Here is a 23,152-nt window from a genome sequence, read left to right as displayed (position 1 = left end):
TGGCACTGCTAGGCCCCTTCATTCGCAGTTCTTTTTATAATTTCTCCTTAAATTCTTTATGTTTTTTGCCTCCATATGAACTCATTATATTTTCTAGTTCTGTAAAGGAATCATTTGGTGTTTTGGTTGTGGCATTAACAAAGTAAATTAGGTAATGTTGTCAAAAATAGGTAGAATTGTCATTTTAATTAATTGATTCAACCTACCCATGAGCAATTAATATTTTTCTAATTATTTTGGTCTTTATTTCTGTAAACAGTGGTTTGCAATTGCATTGATATAGTTCTTGTGTATATCTTGGCCGGCAGATACCAAAGTATTTTACACATTCTGTAGCTGTTATACATGGAATTTCTCTATCTCTTCTTGCTAGGGTTTATTAGTATTTTTTAGAAATTATATGTGGTGATTTGTTAAGTTATTTAGTCTCCAATTGATTTTTCAGTACTTTTTTCAGTGGCTCTTCATTTTATATAATTTTTATTGCATTGTGGTCAGTAAAGGATGTGCATAATAGTTCTGTTTTTCTTTGTTTGCAAAGCATTTATGTCCTAAGAAAGGATCATATTTCATTAGGGTACCATACACAAATGAGAAATACGTATACTCCTTTCTATTTCTCTTCAATAATTGCCAGAAGTCTATCATATCTACTTTTTCTAAAATTCTATTGAAGGCCTGAACTTCTTTCTTGTTCACTCTAATTTCCTGCCCCCCCCAACATCCTCAAGGACCCAAGTCCTTGGAATTATCTTTAACCTTCCCATTTCTTTCATCTCCACCCACATCCATTTAATTTCTAAGTCTTGAATATTCTTTTTGCAAAATGTTCCTCAAAGGATTCATATATACAAAAAAAATTATAAAGCAGTTCTTTTTGTTGTGGCAAAGAACTAAGTGGGTTCCCATCAATTGAGGAATTATGGTATATGAATGTAATGGAATATTATTGTGCCATAAGAAATGACACAAGTCACAGTTTTAGAGAAATCTGGCAAGACATGTTCAAATTGACACAGAGCAAAATTCAGCACAACCAGAATAACAATTGATACAAAAATCACAGCATTGTAAAGACAACTTTGAACGACTTAAGAATTCTGACCAGTGCGATAAGAACTGAGATTCCAGAGCATCGAGTTACCCAGTGCCTGACAGAGAGCTGATGAACATGCATTTTTGGACATGTCCAATGCAGACATATTTTTGTTTATGTATATTTTTATAAGAGTTTTATTTGTTTGTTCTTAATGGAGATGAGGGGACAGAAAATAAATGCTTATTCATTGAAAAAGTGTTTTTAAAAAGCTCCTCAACATTCCTTACATCTAATTCTTCCTTTTTATAATCATTTGCACCACCCTAGAGCAGGCCTTCATTCATGCTTGGGCTGCAGCATCTATACCAGCTGTCTGTCACGCCTCCCTCCTCAACTCTACTTCCTGTAATCCCTGTCTTCCTTCAATGTTCATTTCAAATACCAGCTCTTATATGAGGCCTTTCCTGATTCCCCTCAACTTCTAACCCTCTCTCATTACCTTGTATTTATTTTAAAATTTGTTCTGCGCTTGTAAGCCTACATATGGTATATGGGGGACCCTGTAGAGTGTAAGCTCCTTCAGGGTAGGAATGGTTTCATCTTTGTCTTTGTAGCCTCCGCACCTTGCACAGTGTCTGCCACATAGTTGATACTTTTATTTATAAAAATTTAAAATAATATAGAATATATAAAATTTATAAAAAAATAATTGTAAATAAATGTTTGTAAATTAATTGACTGATTGATGAATAAATGAATGAAAGCCAGCATGCTACTCAAATCTCTAAGCAAGATGCCTGAGATGATTTTATTGGTGTAGGGAGTGCCCAGTGATTACACTCCCCCTATTAATGCAGGTCAGCACCTTCCCTGCCACTTACAGCCTGGGACCATGAGAGAGGAAGTGATTTCCCAGAATCATAGAGTTCAAGGGGAACTTGAATCCAGCTCTTCCTGGCACTAAGGCAAGCTCTCTATCCACCAAGTCACCTTGCTGTCTCAGAGTCTATTCTGGGAGATAAAATAAATACACATAAAAGCCAATGTAGCACATCGACTGTGCTGGAGGTTTAAAGGCAGGGGCTATGTCTCACCTGCACTCTCTCTCTCTCAATGCCTACTGAGCACAGTAGGTTTTGAATAAATGGTTTTAGAATTTGTTTAAGTGGAAAAGCAATGAACACAGAAAGTACATTCTAAGCTCAGTTTTTAGCTTCTTTGGTATTTCAGTCAAGTTTTAGAAATTTGACCAAAAGTGTTGGGGTTAAACATCTATGTTTAATAATGGCTTATGGGGGCAGCTAGGTGGCGCAGCGAGTTAGAGCACCGACCCTGGAGTCAGGAGGACCTCAGTTCAAATCCAACCTCAGACACTTGACACACTTACTAGCTGTGTGACCTTGGGCAAGTCACTTAACCCCAATTGCCCTGCCTTCCCCTCTGCAAAAAAAGGAAAAAAAAATTTAAAAAAAAAGAATGGCTTATAGGCTAGTTAATGTTAAGATATAGTTTTGCTACTAGAGTTTCAGCCAAAATTCTTCCTAAAGACAATTGCACGGTACTCAATTTATCTACCTTGGAAAGATGACTCAGCACTGTGGGGATTTGAATCGATGGCTCCAGTTAGTCTCATTTTGTTAATACTGACATTGACACTGCTAAGCCATCCCTTTCCAACCAGATGGATTTGCGTTTAAAGTCTGCAAATCCAGGGGGATGTGAGGCAGAGATGTAACTCAATCTCAGCAAGCAGTGTCTTGTGTGCTGTTAATCAGGTGGGCCAAATCCAGACTCAGACATCAGCATGAACTGCCTGCTCCTAACATCTGCTCCCTAGAAAAATGAGGACTGCCAGAAAGCAGGTGAAGTGACTCCACTTGAGCTAAGAGAAGTTAGAAGGTCAGAGGCCATGATGTTTGGCCTTAAAAGGAAAGAACCAAGAACTTCCTTGGCTAGAAGCTAGAAAGAAAAAAAAATAGGTCTGATATCAGGAAAAACTTCCTGACAATGAGAATGATCCAAAAGGAAAGTGGGCTGCCTTGGGAACTTGAGGGTCCTCCCTTACTGGTGGTCTTCAAGGAGAGACTGAATGAACGCCTGTCAAGTGTGCTATAGCACGGACTCCCTTTGGGTTTTGGTTGGACTAGATGGCTAATGAGCTCCCTCCCATCTTTCTAGTTCTGCGATTCGATGACCAATTACAGAAACCACTGCAAAAGTGCTCTGGTGTATGTCAATCTGACACCTTCTAATATATATAAACCACTAAGGTTACTGGACTGGATCCACTCTTCTCCTCAGTGTCACTTCAGCAGTCACTGATTCTTATTGATCTTTATTCACGCATGCTGCTCTACACAAAAGTTCTTCAGTGGTTTTGTATTCCAGTCTATATTTCTTTAGCACTAATACATACCAGACATCGCAGATGCAGTAGCTGGCAGAGTGAGTGCTGGCCTTGGGATCAAGAAAGCTCAGGTTCAAATCCTACTTTTTACACTCTTGAATTCTGTGGCCTTGGGCAAGGCTCTCTGGTCGACTCCCCTGTGACTCATTTACCACATGAGAGAAGTGTATATGATACACACTGGTGGAGGGAGTTCCCAAGCTGTGAGTTCCTTATTCAGGAAATCTCAAATCCTTCCAGTATTCGCATCTGTGCAAAACATAGGCTAAGGGCTTGACTGTAAGTTCCTTGAGGCCTGTGGCTTCTAATTCTCTTGTAATCCTTTTCTAATTCTCTACAAATTCTCAGCATAGAACAGCTGGTTTAAGAAATGTTACTGACTGGGTGATTGTGCAATTCCTCATGGAACTGCAGTCTTGTCACCCTGTGGGAAGACTTTGCTGAGGAAGAATTCTAACATCTCTTCCCCAACAGGAGGCCAGCACTTAGTATGTGCCCGGGGAATTTGCTAAAAAGGTATATGCAGGCAGCAGGTTTTACAATCTGTTTATCTAAGCGTTAAATTGAGGAAGGACAGCTCCCAATTAGCCTTTGAATTTTTCCTACCATGTTTCTACATAAGAAGGCAGGAGTGTGGCCTCTGGATGCAGTCACCTCAGTCCCTCCCCCTGTCGACTGAAGGCTTCAAAGGGCATGGAAATTGTTCCCCCAATGAATTTAGTCCAGCAATTGTAATAATCACACCCAGCATTCCTACACAGTGGCTTACCTTCATTAGCAGTTCCCGACTGGTCAAATGATTATTATGGTCTGAGAAGATATCTGAAAGTTCTTCAAACATCAACATTCTGTCCCTAGAGATAGAAATTTAGAAAGAAAAAAACTTAGCACACAATGAACAAAAGGCTGACATGTTATCTTGACTTTCCTCAGTAACCCCGGCTAAAAAGAAATCCATATTGTTGTTAACAAGCATTTATTAAGCGCCTACTACATGCCAGGCACTGTGCCAAGTGCTTTAAAAATATTATCCTATTTGATCCTAACAACAAAACTGAGAGGTAAATGCCATGATTATCTCCATTTTACAGTTGGAGAAACTAAGGCAAACAGAGGTTAAGTGACTTGCCCAGGATCATAGCTAGTCTCAGGCTGGATTTGAACTCAAGTCTTCCTGATTCCAGGCCCCAGTGCACTATCCACTGTGCCACCTACAGGACAAGATATTCTAAGGTCTAAGTTTAGTAAGACCACAGAATTTCAGGGTATTTGGCAGGGAGAGGGGGGGTGGACATGGTTCTCTGTAAAGAGAGAAGGATACTCTCTCACAATCCTAGTATCACAGGTAGAGAACTGGAAGATAATCTTGAAATCATCCAGTCCAACTCCCTCACTTACAGACGGGGAAGCTGAGGCTCATAAAGGATAGAGATTTGCCCAAAAAATAGTAGTATCAGAGTTGGTGTTTGAACCTAGTTCCTCTAGTTTCAGATCTTCCAGGTTTCCCAAAAAGTTTGAATCAAGTTGAAAAAATTGTACCATGGTCAACTCTTCAGGGAATTAATCTTTTTGGGGGGGAGGGGAGAGTAGGGGGAGGCAATTGGGGTTAAGTGACTTGCCCAGAGACACACAGCTAGTAAATGTCTGAGGCTGGATTTGAGCTCAGGTAGTCTTGACTTCAGGGCCAGTGCTCTATTCACTGTGCCACCCAGTTGCCCCAGGGAGTTAACAATCTCAAGGAAAATCAAAACGAAACATGAGCCTAAGAAACTGGCTTTCAAATCTAGCACCAACATTCTGATAATAGCTATATTGAAACATATGCATACTTAGGCTAGGCAGAGACAGCAGCTCAAGTTTTTCTTTAAAACTAAGAGCCTGCTAACAGGATGGAGAGTTCTGTGTGGTGACCAAGGCACAAAGTCTACTAATTTTATGACATGTTGGCACTCTGCGCTCCAAACCTTACAGAAAAGAGAATGAAATATTTCCCTGTGTCATCTTTGGTTGGCTGCTTAGACTTCCCATGGTAATTGTGACAAATATTTAACAAAGGGAGACATGCTTCTCATCACCTGACTGAATGCCTCCCAAATGGCTGTGTTTCAATGTGGGGCCACTTCACTGATATTGCAAAGTATGCCACATTTGTCACTGAATTTTACCAATGTCTACTGCTACAAATCAAAAAGCTCACAGATGCCTTAGTCAGACCACATCTAGAATATTTTGTTCAGTTCTGGGAGCCACATTATACAAAGCGCATTGATAAACTAGAGAACATATAAAAGAAGGCAACCAGTTTGGGGAAGGTCCTTAAATCCTTGTCATATGAGATTAGGTTGAAGAAACTGACTGAGTTGCTACCCACTTCTTGAGAAAGAGGTTGGATCCAATATGCAAAAGGAGACATAGCATTTTTGGACATGGACAACATGGGGATTTTTTTTTACTTGAATACACAATATAACGGTTTAGTTTTCATCTTTTCTTTGCCTTTTAAATTGGGGATGAGTGGATGAGAGGGACAAAAAAAAATGTTTATTCATTAGAAATAAAATGTAAGACTTAAAAAAAATGAAACTGAAAATGTTTAACTTGGAGAAGACTTACAGGAATATGAAAATTGTTTTCAAGTATTTGAAGACCTGACATGATAAAGAAGGATTACACTTCTTCTGCTTGGTCTCAGAGAGCAGAACTAGGAACAATAGATGGAAGTTGAAAGAAACAAATTTATGCCTGTAAGGAAAAACTTCCTCAAAATTAAACCTGCTCAAAAATGGAACGGGCTGCTTGGGGAAATGTTTGTTTCCACCTCACTGGAAGTCTTCATACAATGGCTAGATGCCTGACTGCTTGTTAGACATGTTGTAGGAAGGATTCTCTTTTATTCTTTTGTGGAGGCAACTAAGTGGCGCAGTGGGTAGAACACTGGAGCCTGGAATCAGGAAGACTTGAGTTCAAACCGACCTCAGAAACAAAATAGCTGTGTGACCCTGGGCGAGTCATTTAACCTCCTCTAGCCTAAAATGGGAATGATAACAGCACCTACCTTAGGACCCACTCTGCAAACCTTAAGAATGCTACAATAGCGCTATTATGCAAGAATCGGATGAGATTGCCGCTGAGGTTCCTTTCTACTCTGAAATACAGTCTGGGTTATCAGTGATCAGTAAGCTCAGTGTTTTCACTGGTGCCATGATTTCATCAGAGTGGACACTCACTATGCTGGTATAGATCACAACTAAACTGTACTTTCTTACCCTGGAGGATTCTTGTCCATGTTCTATAAGTCCTCCACAGAAGATCTGTCCAACATGCTTCAGGCCTTGCTCCAGGTGTTTTTCCTATCTTGTGGATACTGGCACAACAATTAATATACCTGTCACTATTTCTCACTCTCATTACACAAATAGCTTTACTCCTTTCTGGTAAAATAAATGCTTGATGATGTCTTCCTAAAGGTGTGCAAGTCATTCATTGTAGGTAATGTACCGGGGCCTATTTATACCCATATATAATGTGCCTGGGGGCCATGAAGCCCAACCCATATCTGACCAAGAATCCCATGGGTGACATCACCAACAGACAGTGATGCAGTTTTTGCTGGAAAAACCTCTAATGAAAAAGAACCAAAAGGCACAGTATTGCAATATTTTAATCAATTCAATTAAGTTTCTCCTTAGAACAAACTTAAATCTTCTTCTTTGCAACTTGTACTTACTGCTCTGAGTTTTGCCCTTTGGGGCCAAGAACAAGCCTAACCTCTCTTCCATGTAACAGACCTTCAGATGCCATAATCTAGCCCACATTTCTGCATCTTGTCCACAAAGACAGGAAAACAGACCCTGGGTTCTAATATATCTGCATCAGGGCAAAGAATTTTCTATCTCCCTACTCATCTTGGGTTCAAAATGTGATTACTCATCTTTGTTCTATCCTTCCCAGTCCAAAGAACATTCTTGTTGGCACAAAAAAATTGAACTCCTAGATGAGAATTTAGTAGTTCTGTCTTCTCTCTCACTAATTAAAAATAATAATCACAATGACTATAATTGTTGGCATTTGTGTAGTATGTCATGGCTTGCAAAATTCTTGTAGGGAAAGACTTATATTCTACATTTTTATATATGCATGTGTACGTATATACATACACACGCATATAAACACATACTACACATACATAAAATTTGGGCCTCACAGCAAAGCTATGAAATTGCTACTATATAGTATTATCCTCATTTTACTGATAAGGAAACTGAGGGTCAGTTTCTTTGGTCCATGGTCATTTCGGGTAAGAAAAGGGCAAGATTTCATCCCAGGTCTTCCTAACTTCCAGCCTTTTGCCAATTACACCATGCTGACTCTTCTGTTCATTATCAAGAACCCATTCATCCCAAGGAATAGCCCCATTTTTTCTTTTATACTCCTATTTTCTTGTATAGGGTAAAAACAAAAGAAAACCTTTATATTGTTGTGACCATACTCTGTCAACTTCAGTTCATTCTGAGATTTAACGCTATTTTTAAAGGGACCATGCCATCATTTTATATTTCTCCTCTATTACCTGGCCTTGCTTCTACCTTCTTCATAGATCTTTCAGAACCTTAAATTCATTGGTAAAATTCCTTTGCATTCACATCCATCTCCATCAGCATTTCCCTTTTTTCCTCACCACTGGGTTTACTTCATGAGAATTTTCATTCCTGAGGTCTTACCATTCCTCCTACTGTGTGACTTCACCTGTTTAATTTTGGTTCAGGGAACCTTCCTCCCAATCCTTTATCTGAGCCCTCTGAAATGTCCTCTCCCCAAAGCTAGTGTGCACATCAAAGTGTGGCTTTCCCCCTCCCCTTCTCTGTTCCAAATGCTAAAATAGAGTGGTTACTTCCCCCCCAAGGCTCCATTACTTCTACTTCATCAACCAGTTCCTCTTTATTAGGGAGAATTTAGGTCTAGAATAGCATTTCCCCTATCACTTCCTTCACCTTTTGAAGAAGGAAATTATACTTAACCCAAACTTTTAAAAAAAAAATGATCAGCTGCTCTGTTTTCATCAAAAAGAGTCCTCCAGCAGATGCTTAGATCATGAAAGACTCCCATCACTACAGATCTGCTTCCTGAACCTTTGACTATCTCTCTATATCTAGGCAGCCGATAGGACACTCTGGTGGTGATACTACTTATGTTTTGCCTCTACTGACTTCCGCCTAAATGCTCTTCACCATCCTTCCTCCATCTGGTTCCTAGCTTTCCTTACATAAGTATACTCTCTTAATAGACAGTGCTACTCTACTATTCCTTGTAACTTGCCAATTCCTTTTCAATTAGGCAGACCTTTCCAGAAGTATAGTAGAGTCTGTCTCATCCCAGCGATTCTCAGTGATACTAACGCAACCAAATTTGCCTCATTGAATTAAGATCTCTAGTTCCCTTGTTGATACTTTGCGCCTTTTAGAGGCATTTAAAGAAATGAGTTTTACTGGATTTTTTCTTTTCTTGGATTTTTGTCTCCTGTGAGGTACTGGGCTCCCTGGACATTACTGATTTCACTACTTTGTAGTTATTCTCTATGATATCTAGTTTGGGAGAAAGAAGAGATATAGGTGGAAGGAGAAATATACACATGGGCAGCCAGATGGCTCAGTAGATGGAGCACTGTACCAGGACTCTGGAAGAGTTCAAATCTGACCTCAGATACTTAACTAGCTATGTGACCCTGGGCAAGTCAGTTAACTCTGTTTGCCTAATACTAGAGAAGAAACCACTCCATTATCTTTCCCATAGACTGTCTGGTCCATGGGGTCATGAAGAGGTAGACAAGACTGGGAACGACAACAACTTTGAAAGACTTAAGAACTCTAATCAACCAACCATTTGCTAATCCAGAAGACCAACAATGAAGCATGTTACCACATGAAAGAGAGGTGAAGGACTTTGGGGGCAGAATTAGAGATACATTTTTGGACAGCATCAACAGATTTATTTTGTTTGACTATATTTATTACAAAGTGGAGGTTTATTTAATAGGTGAGGTCTTGGGAAGGAGAGGGGGATGAGTGACAGGAATATCAGAAAAAAGAAGAAAGAAAAGATTCATTGTAGCATTTTTTAAAAATTACAAAAGAGAAAAGACAACTTTGAAAGGCTTATTACTATTACCCAAATTTCAATGTGCATTTGGATGGACACCCAATAGAATCTGGATTCTGCTACATGCATATCTTGAATTCACACCCTCCTCTCCTATGTGCACGGCTATTGCCTTCATTCAGGTCTTTACCCTTCAGATTTGAAGTAATGGAACAGTCTCCCAACTGGCCTCTCTGCTTCTAATCTCTCACCTTTCTAAGCTGTCCTTCACGCAAAACATTCTGGTAAAGTGCAGGTCCGGTAATTTCTTATTTCTATACATGCCATATACATCTGTTAAAGCATAAGCTCCATGGGGCAGAGCCTGTATCATTTTTCAACTTTCTTTCTCCAGCCCCTAATACCTACTACTCCAGTTTTACATACATTTGGGTCTTAAGGTTTGCTGACTTGAATTCTATAAAATGTACCCTCCTGCTTACCACACAAGTAACACCTCAAATGTTTTTCTCTCCCTAACCTAAAATGGACTTTAGAGATAGGTATCCATGGAGATATATTTAGCTTGCTAAATATGTTTTTATTCAATTATTTCTCAGCCAAAAAAAGAAAAAATTAGAAGAGACACCTGGGAACTTACTTTGGAACGGCAGCCCAAGTCTTTTTTAACCGATAAATTGAATTAGATTGCAGGGCTGAAACGATGGCTCTCAAGGAGGAAAAATTCTTCAGGATCCTACATTCCTGCAAAGGGAGTGATTAAGAAATAAAAGACATTTAAATATCAATATTACGGTAGGTCAGTGGTTTCCTTAGTTGTCCCAGCTGTTATGAATTCTCACCACTAAATAGGCAGCTGTATAAATACCCAACATCAAAAGAGTGGGGGAGGGTCCTCACTTCCTCCTCCAACCCTAAAATACTTTATGGTTTTGGGCATAGTAGTTTCTCTCTCTTTCTCTCTCTCTCCCTCCCTCTCTCTCCCTCTCTCTCTCTCCCTCTGTGTGTATGTATGCATATATATTGCATTACATACATATATATATATATACACATATATATATGTGTGTGTATATATATACGTATGTATGTATTTTTGGTGTGTTTTGACTCTAATGGAAATGTTCAGATGGACTTAAAATACACTCCCCCAAACTAAAAACACACCTCCTGGTTTCTCTGACATCCTTCAGGTCTTAGCTAAAGTGCCATATTATATAAGAAGCCTTTCCAGCCATTCTTAATATTCTTATTGCCTTCCCTCTAAGATTATCACCAATTTATTCTGTATATATCCTGTTTGTGTATACTTGTTAAAAAGTATACCCCATTAGTCTACCTCAGTCTATCCCGTTAGACTGAGTTCCTTGAGAGCAGGGCCTGTTTTTTGCCTTTCTTTGTATCCCCAGTGCTTAGCACAGGGACTAGCATTGGTGTTTAATAAATGCTTGTTGAGTTGACTCAAAAAAGTGAACGCACCATGCTTAAGGTGATTGCTGCCAGTCACATTTAATAGGGCAGTATCTACAGAAAGTTCAGATGGAATCACCCATCTCATAACAAACGCTTGTGCATGTACAGCAGTGTACATATATAACTTGGCAGTAAAACTTTACCACAAGCCGAACCTAGACTTTCATGTTTTAGGCCAAGAGGGGAAAATGTATGTGTGTGTCTATGTGCATCTCTGTGTGTGTGCATGTGTATGTTTTAAAGACATTCATTTTGTTTAAAATTGGCTTGTCCCACTGTCATAAACATTCAAAAACACTTTTATACTTCAGAGCTTCAAAAATAACCTAGGTTTTAAAATTCACTTTTGGCAGTATTTTAAAACAAAACAAAAACTATACAGAAGGTGAATGTTATATTCTGCATAAGAGGGCAGGGTAGCCCTCAAGAAACCTGAATTTTCATGTGAAGCCTATAGCACTGGCAGTTTGAAAAAAGATCTCAGGAACCACAGACTTCTTGCAAGAACTTTATTAGTGGAGACATATGCTTCTCAGAGGCAAATCATCAAGGAAGGCCACACATCTCTTGTCATAGAGCACCCCAATCTCAGCCCATAGAGGGCAGATATTGTCATGGACAGACTGGTCTGGTATCTTCTGCGAAAAGACAATGCCCTATGTGCATCATACAGCCCTTTTCAGGCAAAGCAGTATTCTGTGTGAGCAAAGGCTTGACTTCATAGATAGAAGCCTTCATAGAAAGTGCTATGCACCACCCTAGCTGACTGATCCTACTCCTGTCCTGCTCAGAGGGTCACATCAGTGAAGGGGTTTGACACTGATGCTAAGGTAGGAAAGCCAGTCTCTCTATAATTTGGCTTTTTAAAACCATGTCAGACAAACTAACAACGCTATGCCCCCAACCAACATTGTCTTTAGAACCAATACCTCTGCAATTCATAAGAGCCACTCATGTTTTTTCTCTATAAATATCTTAATGTTCCTCTCTTAGAAAAATGCACTAGATCATCATGCCAGAAGCCTAGCCCCATGCGTATAGTTCAACGAAGGTTCAGCCCCCAAGAGTCATGCTCTAAGAATTAAAAAACTTGCAATAGAGGAACTTGGGCCCAGCTATTGTGTCCAAATTGTAATAAACATATGGAAAGTATTACTAAAAGAGCCTTCACTTAAGCAAAGGGGACAAGGAGGCACCTGGCCATATTTCTAGAAAAGGGAAGAATATTCCGGGGTAAGTGACAACAAAAAGTAGAAAGGTAGGATTCAGATAGACCTAAGTAAAGGCCATCATGTTTGGCCAGAATGCTTTTTCTTGCTTCTAAAATGATTTGCTTTCTTCCAAATATCCCTACAATAGACAAAAAAAGGGGGGGGGGGGCTTATATAAATGATATATAGGAAAAAGAAAACAAAATTGAGCATAGAAGCAACTTTGAATTCCATGCTTTCAAGAGGTTACTCTAAACACTCTCTAAGGACACAACATGGACAACTTTAGGAGACAAGAGCTTTGAGAGCATATTTATCTTTTTAAAAAAAAAAATTATGGTATCTGAAATATTTCAAATTGCCTTATGTTTCTATTTTACAATCACTAAACTGCATATTTAAAAAAATTTTTAATTGCAATAAGTCATTATTTAATCGCAGAGTATAACATGCACCTAGTTATCACGTTCTTGCTATAGATCTTAGAGTCACTTGTCAGAATATCTTATTTAGGGTCTGTCAATTTGCTACTCAGAGGAAACATTGTAGAAGACTGTCACATGACACAACAGAAAGAAAGATGGATTTAGAGTTAGAGCTTCTGTTCAAATCCCAGTTGTGCCCCTTACTGCCTGTGTAACCTCGGGCAAAGCAGGCCAACTCTGGGACTCAGTTTCCTCAGCTGTAAAATGAAGAAAGATCTCTAAGGCCTTTCCCAACTCTGAAGCAAAGCTCCTATGAAATATGGAATTAGTTAGAACATATTTTTTCGTTGTTCTAAGAAACTGAAGAAAATCGAGTCTCAGAGCTTTGAAGCTTCTATTTGCTGGGGTGTCCAGGAGAGACTGGGAGAAATGCAAACTCTGCACAAGAAACTATTTCTAACTGCACTTGCCCAATTGTTCACGCACAGAAAATTCTGTGGTTCAGAAACATGTAGAGATTCAAAAATCAATCAGATGTTCAAGGCACCTGATGTTCTTGCTCCTTTTATTCAAAGGTAAGAAGAGAATGAGAGAAGCCAGATAGTGCTCTCCACAAATGGCTGTTAAACAAAAGCATTAATGCAATAGAAAGAAAAATGTGTCTTGTCTTAGCAATACAATAGCCAGTATAATCTTATCTATGTTTATATAACAGTTTTTGATAATCATTTAAATTCAGATCCTTCCACCCCCCCCACCCCCCCCACCCCCCCCCCCCCCCCCCCCCCCCCCCCCCCCCCCCCCCCCCCCCCCCCCGGCCAAGCCACATTCTTATCCCCCAAACTCACCTCTAGGCAAGTTCAAGCCCTAACCATTCTTGAAGGCTCTACTTGAGCCAAATTTGTTCATGAATTCTTTCCTAAAAAGCCCACAGCAATCTCTTCTCCCTCCCCTCAACTCCTTCCTTGGACACACTGTATCATATGTACTTCTTATAAATTCTTCTGAATTTCAATTATATGTATATATTTTGTAACTCTTCTCAAATATTTTGAGTTCCTGGAGGGGTTTGAGGAGGACCTTGAAGCTTTTACCTTTTATATCCATATCCTCTTCGTGCATAGTTGGTATTAATAAATAGCTCTTAATTATTATAGTTGAGAAGCAGAATGACACAGCAGATAACGTGGTAGGCCTTGGAATTAGGAAAATCTGGGTTCAAATTCTGCCTCTGAAACTCCTTGGCTATGTGGCCATGGGCAAATAATTACCTTCTCAGTATCCCCAGGAACTAAGATTGTTAGTTTTACAACTATAAGTTGCAAAAAAATTGTCAGTCTGGATTGGTGGAGGGAGTTTCCAGGTTGGGAGTCCCCTACACCAAAAACAATCACAGGTCTAGGCATCAACACCACTACTACTGATCATAACCAATATTCATAGCATTTTAAGGTTCACAAAATGCTACATGTGTATACATGTATAAAGTATCATTAGACTGAATGAATATATAAGTAATATTGGTCCCATTTAATGGAAAGTAAAAGGACAAAGAAGTAGAACATAGAAAATTAAAGGTCACACTGCATGTGGCTAATAGTTTCAAAACTAGAATCCGAGACCTGTAATGCCCATGGCAGGGCTCTATCCACAGAACTATGCTGTTTTCTAGAGTTAAGCCTAGATTCCCAACATTCAGATCTACTATGGAAAGGGTAAGAAAAATAATATATGTGTGTGTTTATATGTATGTATGCACACATATGTATGTACATATGTATATACACATGTATGTATACATACATACATACGCACCAATGTATCTCTCCTTTGAAAAAGGAAGTGAAAAGAACATTGGCCTGAGAGTCTGGAAACCCAAGTTCTAGACCCAGCTACCTAGGAGAGGCAGAACGCTAAGATGTAAAAAAGCAGGAGACCTGGGTTTGCATCTTGGCTGTGACCTTTTACTGGCTGTGTAACTAACCATGGATGGACAAGTCACCTTCTGTCCTTGAGCATCAATCTCCTCATCTGGGAAGTGTGAGGGATCAGCTGAATGATGTCAAAGGCCTCTTTTATATTGGTGGGCCAATGGTACCTCTCAAGTTACGGAAGAACTAATGGTCACAGGTCTGGGAAAGAATTTTAGGACTGAAGGGAGAAGCGGCCATCAAAGAATCAGTAAATAACTACCGAGCCCTGCATGCAGAGTACTATGCTCATCCCACAGGCGGATACAAAAGGAACTGGATGTTTTCTCCTGCCCTGAGGGAGTTGTAGTGTGGGAGCTTGTGAAAGGAAACAGTCCCAAAGGACATCCCCCATTCTAGTCAAAAATAATAACTTTATGTCTTATGTTAGTGTGAATAAACATAACCGTATCCCTTTTCCATATTTAAACTTCCTTTGAAGCCCAACAGCTAGAACATGAAATAGAACTCTAGGATCACTAGAGAGAATAAATAAGATTAACAAAAGCAAACGCATTACATGAGCAATGTTAATCCACTTCTCGATGATTCTGGCCCGATGCTGAGTTTTGAGTTCTTTGCCTCCCAAGATGGTGCTGACGACGCATTTGGTAAGAGTATTAAACTGAGAGATGGTGGCCCGGATGGTGGGAGCCAAATGTTTGTTTTCCTTCTTATCCCTTTGAGACCAAATACAGCCCAGGCAGTGATGTGGTACTACTTTCTTGAATAGTTCCTAGAACAAGAGAAGAATTGATGTTAAAGACAACGGAGACTTTTTCATATGTTAAAACACGTCATCAGGGTCATCTGTAAATTGGTATTTTATGAATGAACAAATAAACCCTTTTTGCTTGACTAGCTTTATTATATTCACTTGAATAGATGGAAAGAAATAATTAATACACATGCTGGTATTCTTAATATATCTCATAGAATGGCAGACATAAACCAAGGATAGAAAATAAGTTGACTGAACTTAAAATACCTTAATATTGTCTACCTGCTAGGCAAGCTCTTCTAGGACTTTGGACTACTGATCAAGGGAAGTGGTTGAAGATTCTTGGAGAATAATTCACAGAAAAAAATAACAGGGAAGAATAACAGGGTCAGTGTTTATGTTTTCCTGTGTCTATCTGTTAATAAACTATCCTAATTTTTTTAGCCTAGACCTGTGATTTTATCAGTAGAAGGAACTCCTTATGAAGAAACTCCTTCTAACGTAGCTGAGCAACTGATCTATAACTTATAGTCTCAGACAGTTGTCTGGGGGCACTGAGGGGTTGAGTGACTTACCCAGCTATAGGCAATAAAGAATGTGAACTTGACATTTTAACACCCAGAGAATTGAACAAGATCTCATGGATATCACTGAGACTTAGCAGGATGGGACTAATGACTAGCTATTTAGCTTAGAGGAGAAAAGGCTTGGGGGGAGAGATAGAATTGTGGTCTTCAGATACTTGAAAAGAGTGGAAGAGGAAGTAGAAGTGTTTTGCTGAGTCCCAGAGGGAAGGACTGGTGCCAGTGGGTAGCCATTACAAGGGAGGCAGTAAAGAAGAATGTGTTAACAATGGGAGCTGTCTAAAAATCAAAGGGATTGCCTTGTAAGATAGGAAATTCTCCATCCCTGAAAGTGTTGGAACACAAGGTAGACAACTACTTTAAGGGGATATTATGAGGCAATTCATTCACTGTGGACGTGATGGTTTCTGAGCTTCCTTCCACCGATTCTACCACCTCAAAACAACAGCCACAGCGTGCCCTGCCTACTTTTGATCCCATGTTTCTGATAAGGCCTATGTCAACCATTTAAAACTTTGTCAACGATAGTACATCTCCCTATAAAAGCCAAAGTGTCACTCATTGCCATTATTTTCAGATGGAAGAAAATAAAGTAAAAACAAGCTAAAAGGCCTCATACACGGGTCATAGAGCAAAGGGAGAAAAATGAATGGTCTGAGGACCAGACCTCTTGATGCCATCTTCTGGGGCACAATTAGTAAACTTTACCTCCCTCCGTCTGTGTGTGTATATGTGTGTGCATGTGTGTGCACGCGCACGCACGTGTGTGTGTACCTCTGATTTCATAGACGTAAGGAATTCCCCAAGAATTTCTTTCTACCACTGCAGATAGCTGCTGTTGTATAATTTCCAGTCTCAGTCCCCAACTTGTGAAGGAACATATGGCCTGTGTGAATCTGAGATAGGGCTCCAACCTAGGTCTCCTTGACTCCAAGGCTAAATCTCTGCCCATGATGCCACGCTGCCCCTCTTACTAAAGTTATTGTACAAACAATAAATCCTCAGTTAGGCGATCTCACTGTAGCTATGAGTTGTTAAATTTTACACCAATCTATTATAAGATGACTATAGGATTGTGTGTCAGGCCAATGGCCTAGGAGAATTAACCTATAGTTATTTAGGGTGTCTTTTATCAGCACACTCATTAAATCTGCATTTCCTGAACTAACTTGACTACAGAATGGTTAGACCCATCACAATTGCACACGGTCCATTTATATAAATGTTGTTAGGTTTAAAGCATTTGAAAAGAGAATAGGGGAAGGGACAGAGCAGGAAATATAGGTTATGTCAAAGCAAATGATATCAATAAAAGTTTACATTAGAAATAATTAGCATAACCACATGAGGTAAGTGATGCAAATATGGTCATCCCCCCTTTGCACATGAAGTCCCTTAAGCTCAAACAGTTTAAGGAACTTGCCCTCAGACCCACAGCTAATAAATGTCAAAGCCTAAACTTGAAGCCAGGTCCTATCTCTCAGAGTATTCAAAATGGAATCACCTTCCTTCCTATCTCTGACTATGGTACCCCATTCCTACAGTCACGCGGGCTGAGGATCCTACACTGAGAGAGTTAGGAAGGACCTCGGAGCTCGCAGTGGAATCTCTTCATTTTACAGATGAGGGAACCGAGGCCACACAGGTAGTGAGAGGCAGAGCTGGGATTCAAACCCAAATCCTCTGATTCCAAACTAAGCGTTCTCCCTACTGTGCCATGGTGCCCTTGTTGATTTCTGACTCTTCCTTTGTGGTCAGACCCCATTCATACTCTCAACTACATGTCCACAATCTCTCTCAAATATGTACCTTCCTCTTTATTAAACCTTATTAAACTACTCTAGTTTACATCTCTAGAGCCTCTCGCCTGAACTACCAGAACAGCCTCCTAACTGTGACCTGCTGCCGTTCACTCCCCTCTCTAATCCATCTTTCACACAGCTGCCCAGACAATATCTAACGCACAGATGCGGGCCACTCCTCATCCACAGGGAAAGGGGTGTAACAAAAAGAACACCAGAGCTGGAGCTGTGGAAGACCTGGGCTTCTGGCTGTGACACCAGCTCTGTAGCCCTGGAAACATGTCACAAGCTTTCTGAGCCTCCACTTCATCAAGTGCAAAATGGGGATAATACTGAAAGTAGCACTGATGTCACAGCATCAAAATAGATAATGCATGTAAAGTGCTTTGAAAATTAAGAAGCACTATGTATGTAAACGCAAGTGATCGTCTTTGCTTAACATTAAAGGACTTCTAAAAACCCGGCTCCAGCCTATCCTTCCAGCCTCCTTTCATAATACTCCCTCCACATTCTAGTTCCAGCCAAACCAGACAATTTCCCCAAGCTCACCCTGTGCCCTCCCACTTTCACAAACGCCACATGCCCACAATGTGCTCCTTCCCTGTCTCAGCCCATCGCAATGCTTTTTATCTTTCAAGGCCCAGGTCAGGAGCTACCCTCTCCGTGAAGCATTCTCTGATCTCCCAAGCTGAAAGAAAGCATTTGCTCCTCAAGTTTCCCTGGAGCACACTATTTGATGTGTCCTGGGTCCTATTATAGACCACACTGATGTATAGACATGTCATATCCTCTCCATTAAGCTAAGATGGGGATTGTGTCATTTTTTTCCATTTCTATGCCCAGTGCCTAGAAAAGTGATTAAAAAGTATTTGTTGAAATGAATACCTCTGAGATAAAGGGGGAGAGCCAGGAAATTCTGTAGCAAAACAAAAGAGAGTAAGCCAATTTTCACACTGGAAAATTCCTGCAAAGTATTTTTATATTCATGTTTAATATTTTAAAGGAAAAATATTGATAGCCAGAAAATTGTATCATGGAACCCCTATTCACACACTACAAGGCATTCCAGGGTTCACAGAATCAAAAAAAATCACAGACCTGGAAGGGATTTAAAGAATCATTGTCCTACTCACATATGAATATGAATCCCTTTTGCAATAGAACCAACAAGTGGTAGTTCAACTTTAAATTGAAGACCTTGAATGAAGGGAAACTCACTTTCTCCTGAGAAAGCATATTCCACATCTGGAATTTCCAAAGGACTGAAATCTGTCTCTTCAAAAACTCTACCCATTTCTTCTCCTTTTGCACTAATAGGTCCAAGCAAAACAAGCCTAATCCCCTTTACACATGACAACTTTTAAAATGCTTGAAGACAGCCATCCTAAAAGACTTCTCTTGGCCAGGATAAGCATCCCCAGCTTCTTTAACCAATCCTAAAGATCCTTTACCATCATGGTCACCTGTTTTCCTTACTTCCAAAGTGAATGTGATCATTATAGACAATGGAGAATCCCATATTTTTGTCCATACCAACATACTGTTTAGACAATTATAGTAGATCTAATTCCTTTATAGTATCAGAATCCCATTAGCACTAAGGAGAAGCAGCCTGGGAGCACAGTTTGGGGAACACTAAAAAGATCACCAGTTTTTTCCCACTGACTCAAGAGTGGTAGAAAGTAAAAATAAACCAACATTTTAACAGTCTTCATCACATTTCTGAAATAATTCTAACTACAGTGGGACCTGAAATTTCAGTGAATCAATTATCTATGGGATGACAAAAATATCAGCTATGCTGTTATAAAAATGAACTATGAGACATAATTACATAAGGAATAAGTGACTTTATTCTAGCTCACTTCATGCTCTGACCTCTTTATAATCCTCATATACACATACACATACACACATTCTTATAAAATTTTAGATCATTCAGGGGAAAAAATAACTTTTTCCTTGAATTAACCATAAAACTGCTTTGCTTTCTATAGATAGACACAGCTTACAATTATACTGAGAACAAATCTCATTAACCATTTCATCCTCCCTCAAACTACAGCAAATTTTTGATCTGCCTACGGCACAATGATAGTACATACTGCATCCATGTAGGTCAGCTGTTCTGCTACCAGGTCTTCTGGGAACAAAGTGAATTCACTCGATCCACCACCCTCTAGCTCCTCTTCTTCTTCCAGACTGAAGGTGAGAGCATTATGAAATCCATCTGTCCATGAAATAAAATTTATATTTAAGTCAGTAGCTTATAACTACCTACACATAGATCTTGCCATCTATAGATTTTTCCTACAAAGAAAGATTAGTCCAGCTTCTTCCTATAAAATAAGGATTAAGAAAAGGAATGGATTTAAAGAAATCTATGAAGATTTGTATGAACTAGTGCAGAATGAAGCAAACAGAAACCACAGAACAATTTATGCAATGATTGCAACATTGTAAAAACAACTTTGAAAGACTTTCTTATCAGTGCAGTGACTCCCTATGACTCCAGAGATCTAATACCCTCAATATCTTTGTAGGTTCCCTCCCTATAGACCAGGGGTTCTTAATCTTTTTGTGTGTCAGAGACCCCTCTGGCAGGCTGGTGAAGTCTTTCGACCCCTTGTCAAAACAATGGTTTGTTGGCTACATTCATAATTGAAGAAATGCTAAAGTTTACTTAGAGGCTAGTGAAAATAAAGATTTCATTTTTTTTCACATCCAAATTCATGGACCCTCTTAAATCTACCCACAGACCCCAAAGGGGACCCCAGATTAAGAGCTCCTGCTACAGATGGTGAGATTCTTTAGCTGTTTCTGTTTGTGAATGATAATTATACAGACTGCTTGAAGCACTGGAATATTAGAGTCTCCTCAATAAGATATATGACAACTCAAAAGAAATTTGTGTATAATCTATATAGGAAAAACTACAGCTGGCCAGTTAACTGTTGTTACATGAATCCATCAGTCCAGTTAGATCAGTCCAGTGATGCAAATGTCCTTGAATTAAACTTCAGGGATCATAATTAAGCAGGAATAAGAAAGGGGTCTGTTTGGGGAATTGTGAAACACTTTTAGTAATTTCCAAGCCGTTTCCTGACAGAGAAAGCCAATTTACCAATAGTGCTATACTATGGCTATGAATCTGGGAATACCATAATCTCTGAAGAACAAAAAATGTCAATAACTTTAGTGGGAATGTATTGCTGCCTGCTAAGTATAAACAGGAGGAAGGGAAGGAGAAAAAAAAAGCATTTTTTCATTAAGTGCCTACTATGTGTCAGGCACAGTTTGCTAAGTACTTTATAAACATCTCATCAGATCCTCACAACCACCCTAGGATGTAGGTTCTATTGCAATCCTCATTTTATAGCTGAGCAAACTGAGGCAGAAAGAAGTTAAGTGACTTGTTTAGGGTCACACAGTTAGTAGGTTTCTGAGGCCTCATCTGAACTGAGGCCTACCTGACTCCAGACCCAGGGCTCTGCCCACTGCCGGCGGCACTAATGCTCCTTGAACAGAGAAGTGACCTTGAGACACTCGCTTGAGGAACGTCGATTTAGAGCTGTGTGGGGGATGGGTCAGAGAAGGGAAGGGCTGGATACAGAAGCCAGCGAGAAGGCTCCTGCAGTGGTCTAGGCAGGGGCAGGGCAGGCCCGAAGGAGGGAGTCCTCATCAAATGGAAGGGGAGGACAAATCTAAACCCCTTTTCAGGCACTATTTATAGAAGAGAAGGAGAAAGACAAAGGAGAAAGCAGATGGGGCTGTCTCTCTAGTCCTGACTTTGCCTTCATTCTTCTTCTTCTTCTTCTTCTTCTTCTTCTTCTTCTTCTTCTTCTTCTTCTTCTTCTTCTTCCTCTTCTCTTCTCTCTCTCTCTCTCTCTCTCTCTCTCTCTCTCTCTCTCTCTCTCTCTCTCTCTCTCTCAGTGTGTGTGTATGTCTCTGTCTCTGTCTCTCTCTTCATCTCTCTCTGTCTCTTCTTTTTTTTTTTTTTTTGCAATCACCTCACAGGCCACCACCACAGGAATGATTTAAATGGACTGATGGTCATGTCTAACAAATGGCTTACTCCTGAAGTCTTAAAGGTGTCTGATAAACAATCTGCAAATATCCCTCAGTGGATCATCCGCTAACAGCAGCCTCCATTGTGTGATCTGCCAGCAGTCCCTGGGGGTCTCTATAAACTCTGGGCCTCCAGACCTTGTAAGGGCTATTTGGGCAGGAGGTTGTAAATTTTTGCATTTTTAAGCTTCTCTCCCTCCCCACAGAATGGGAAGATCAATCTCCAATAGAACCCACAAAAAACTCATAGCCTTTGGGGGGAAAGGCGAACACAAAGCCTTTACCCTGGATTCTGGCTCTTGAAACAACTTTTCAATTAGGATCCTTGCACCTAATAAAACACAGAGTTTAGAGATATTTTTGGTTTAGGCTTTCCTGATCAAACCCAAGAAAGTGCATTCCTGGGTATTGCCTAAACTCTTTCCAAAGTCAGGAACTATCCCTGACCTCTGTATGTCCCCTAAGCCATGCCAAATTAACTCTGCCTTCCAGGGCCCTGGTTGGAAACAATGAATGACTGATCCCATTGGTACCCCAATTAGGCCTGGAGCCAGCAGCAGCACCAATGAGCCGAGCTGTGGTCTGGTATGGTGTTCTCTACTCCAACAAAAAGACAAAATGGGGAGGCCCCAAAGGGAGCCTGGATTCTGGCTTTTATATGAGGGGCCCTAGCATTCAAACATTCTAAACAGATGAAGTCATCCCCACTATGGTATTTGGCAACTGACCTCTTAATAAGGTCCACCCCGCCTCTCTCGTCCCTTCCCCTGCTACCTTTGCCCCCAACACGGAATATCCGACAGGTAGTGATGCATAAGGTCAGATTTTTTTGTAGCTGCTGAGCTTCCCTGATCACTACTTCCTGTCCCTCCCCTGACAAACTCGGCCACTGCTTTCAGGAAATACACTTTAGGAGCTCCAAGTTGGTCAGTAGCCTCAGCAGCAGTGGCTGCAATAAACTAGAAAGTGGGCTTGTAGGCCAAAGGAAACTTTATAAGCAGAAAGCAGACGAGTCAGCTGGGAACTGCATACCGGACCCTCTCTGAGTTACTGTGGGCTCACAACTGGTTGGACCAATATGGGACCAGGGCTATAGGCCTGTCCTGTGTCCTCGGATGGAGGCAATCAGCTCTCAAATAGGAAAAAACAACCACATTCATTTCCTTTGATACCGCAGTTGGAGAAGATGCGAAACGACAAAGCCTGGAGGCCAGGACTGTAATTGGTGCTGGCAGAGAGCAGATCACAGCGATGCTTTCCAAGCTAAAAGAATGAGACTATTTCCATGTTGAGAGAGGGAGAAACCCCATTTCCACGCTTCTGAGAGGAGAGCTACTGATCATAGTTTAACCCTTT

General features: G+C 40.2%; 1 protein-coding gene across 2 annotated transcripts in view; it reads right to left on the bottom strand.

Moving 5' to 3' along the window:
• RGL1 (ral guanine nucleotide dissociation stimulator like 1) overlaps positions 1–23,152 on the bottom strand; it is a 156,905-nt gene that overhangs the window by 43,700 nt on the left and 90,053 nt on the right. For both annotated transcript variants that reach the window (XM_036755958.1, XM_036755959.1), the window contains 4 exons: positions 19,834–19,958; positions 15,142–15,357; positions 10,183–10,286; positions 4,216–4,300 (listed from right to left, as the gene is read on the bottom strand). In XM_036755958.1, coding sequence (XP_036611853.1) covers positions 4,216–4,300; positions 10,183–10,286; positions 15,142–15,357; positions 19,834–19,958 — 530 coding nt within the window. The remainder of the gene's footprint in view (positions 1–4,215; positions 4,301–10,182; positions 10,287–15,141; positions 15,358–19,833; positions 19,959–23,152) is intronic.

Source organism: Trichosurus vulpecula, chromosome 4, assembly GCF_011100635.1.
Source record: "Trichosurus vulpecula isolate mTriVul1 chromosome 4, mTriVul1.pri, whole genome shotgun sequence".
NCBI classification, from domain to species: domain Eukaryota; kingdom Metazoa; phylum Chordata; class Mammalia; order Diprotodontia; family Phalangeridae; genus Trichosurus; species Trichosurus vulpecula.
Note: the sequence above shows the minus strand (reverse complement) of the source record. Positions and strands in the feature narration are given on the sequence as shown.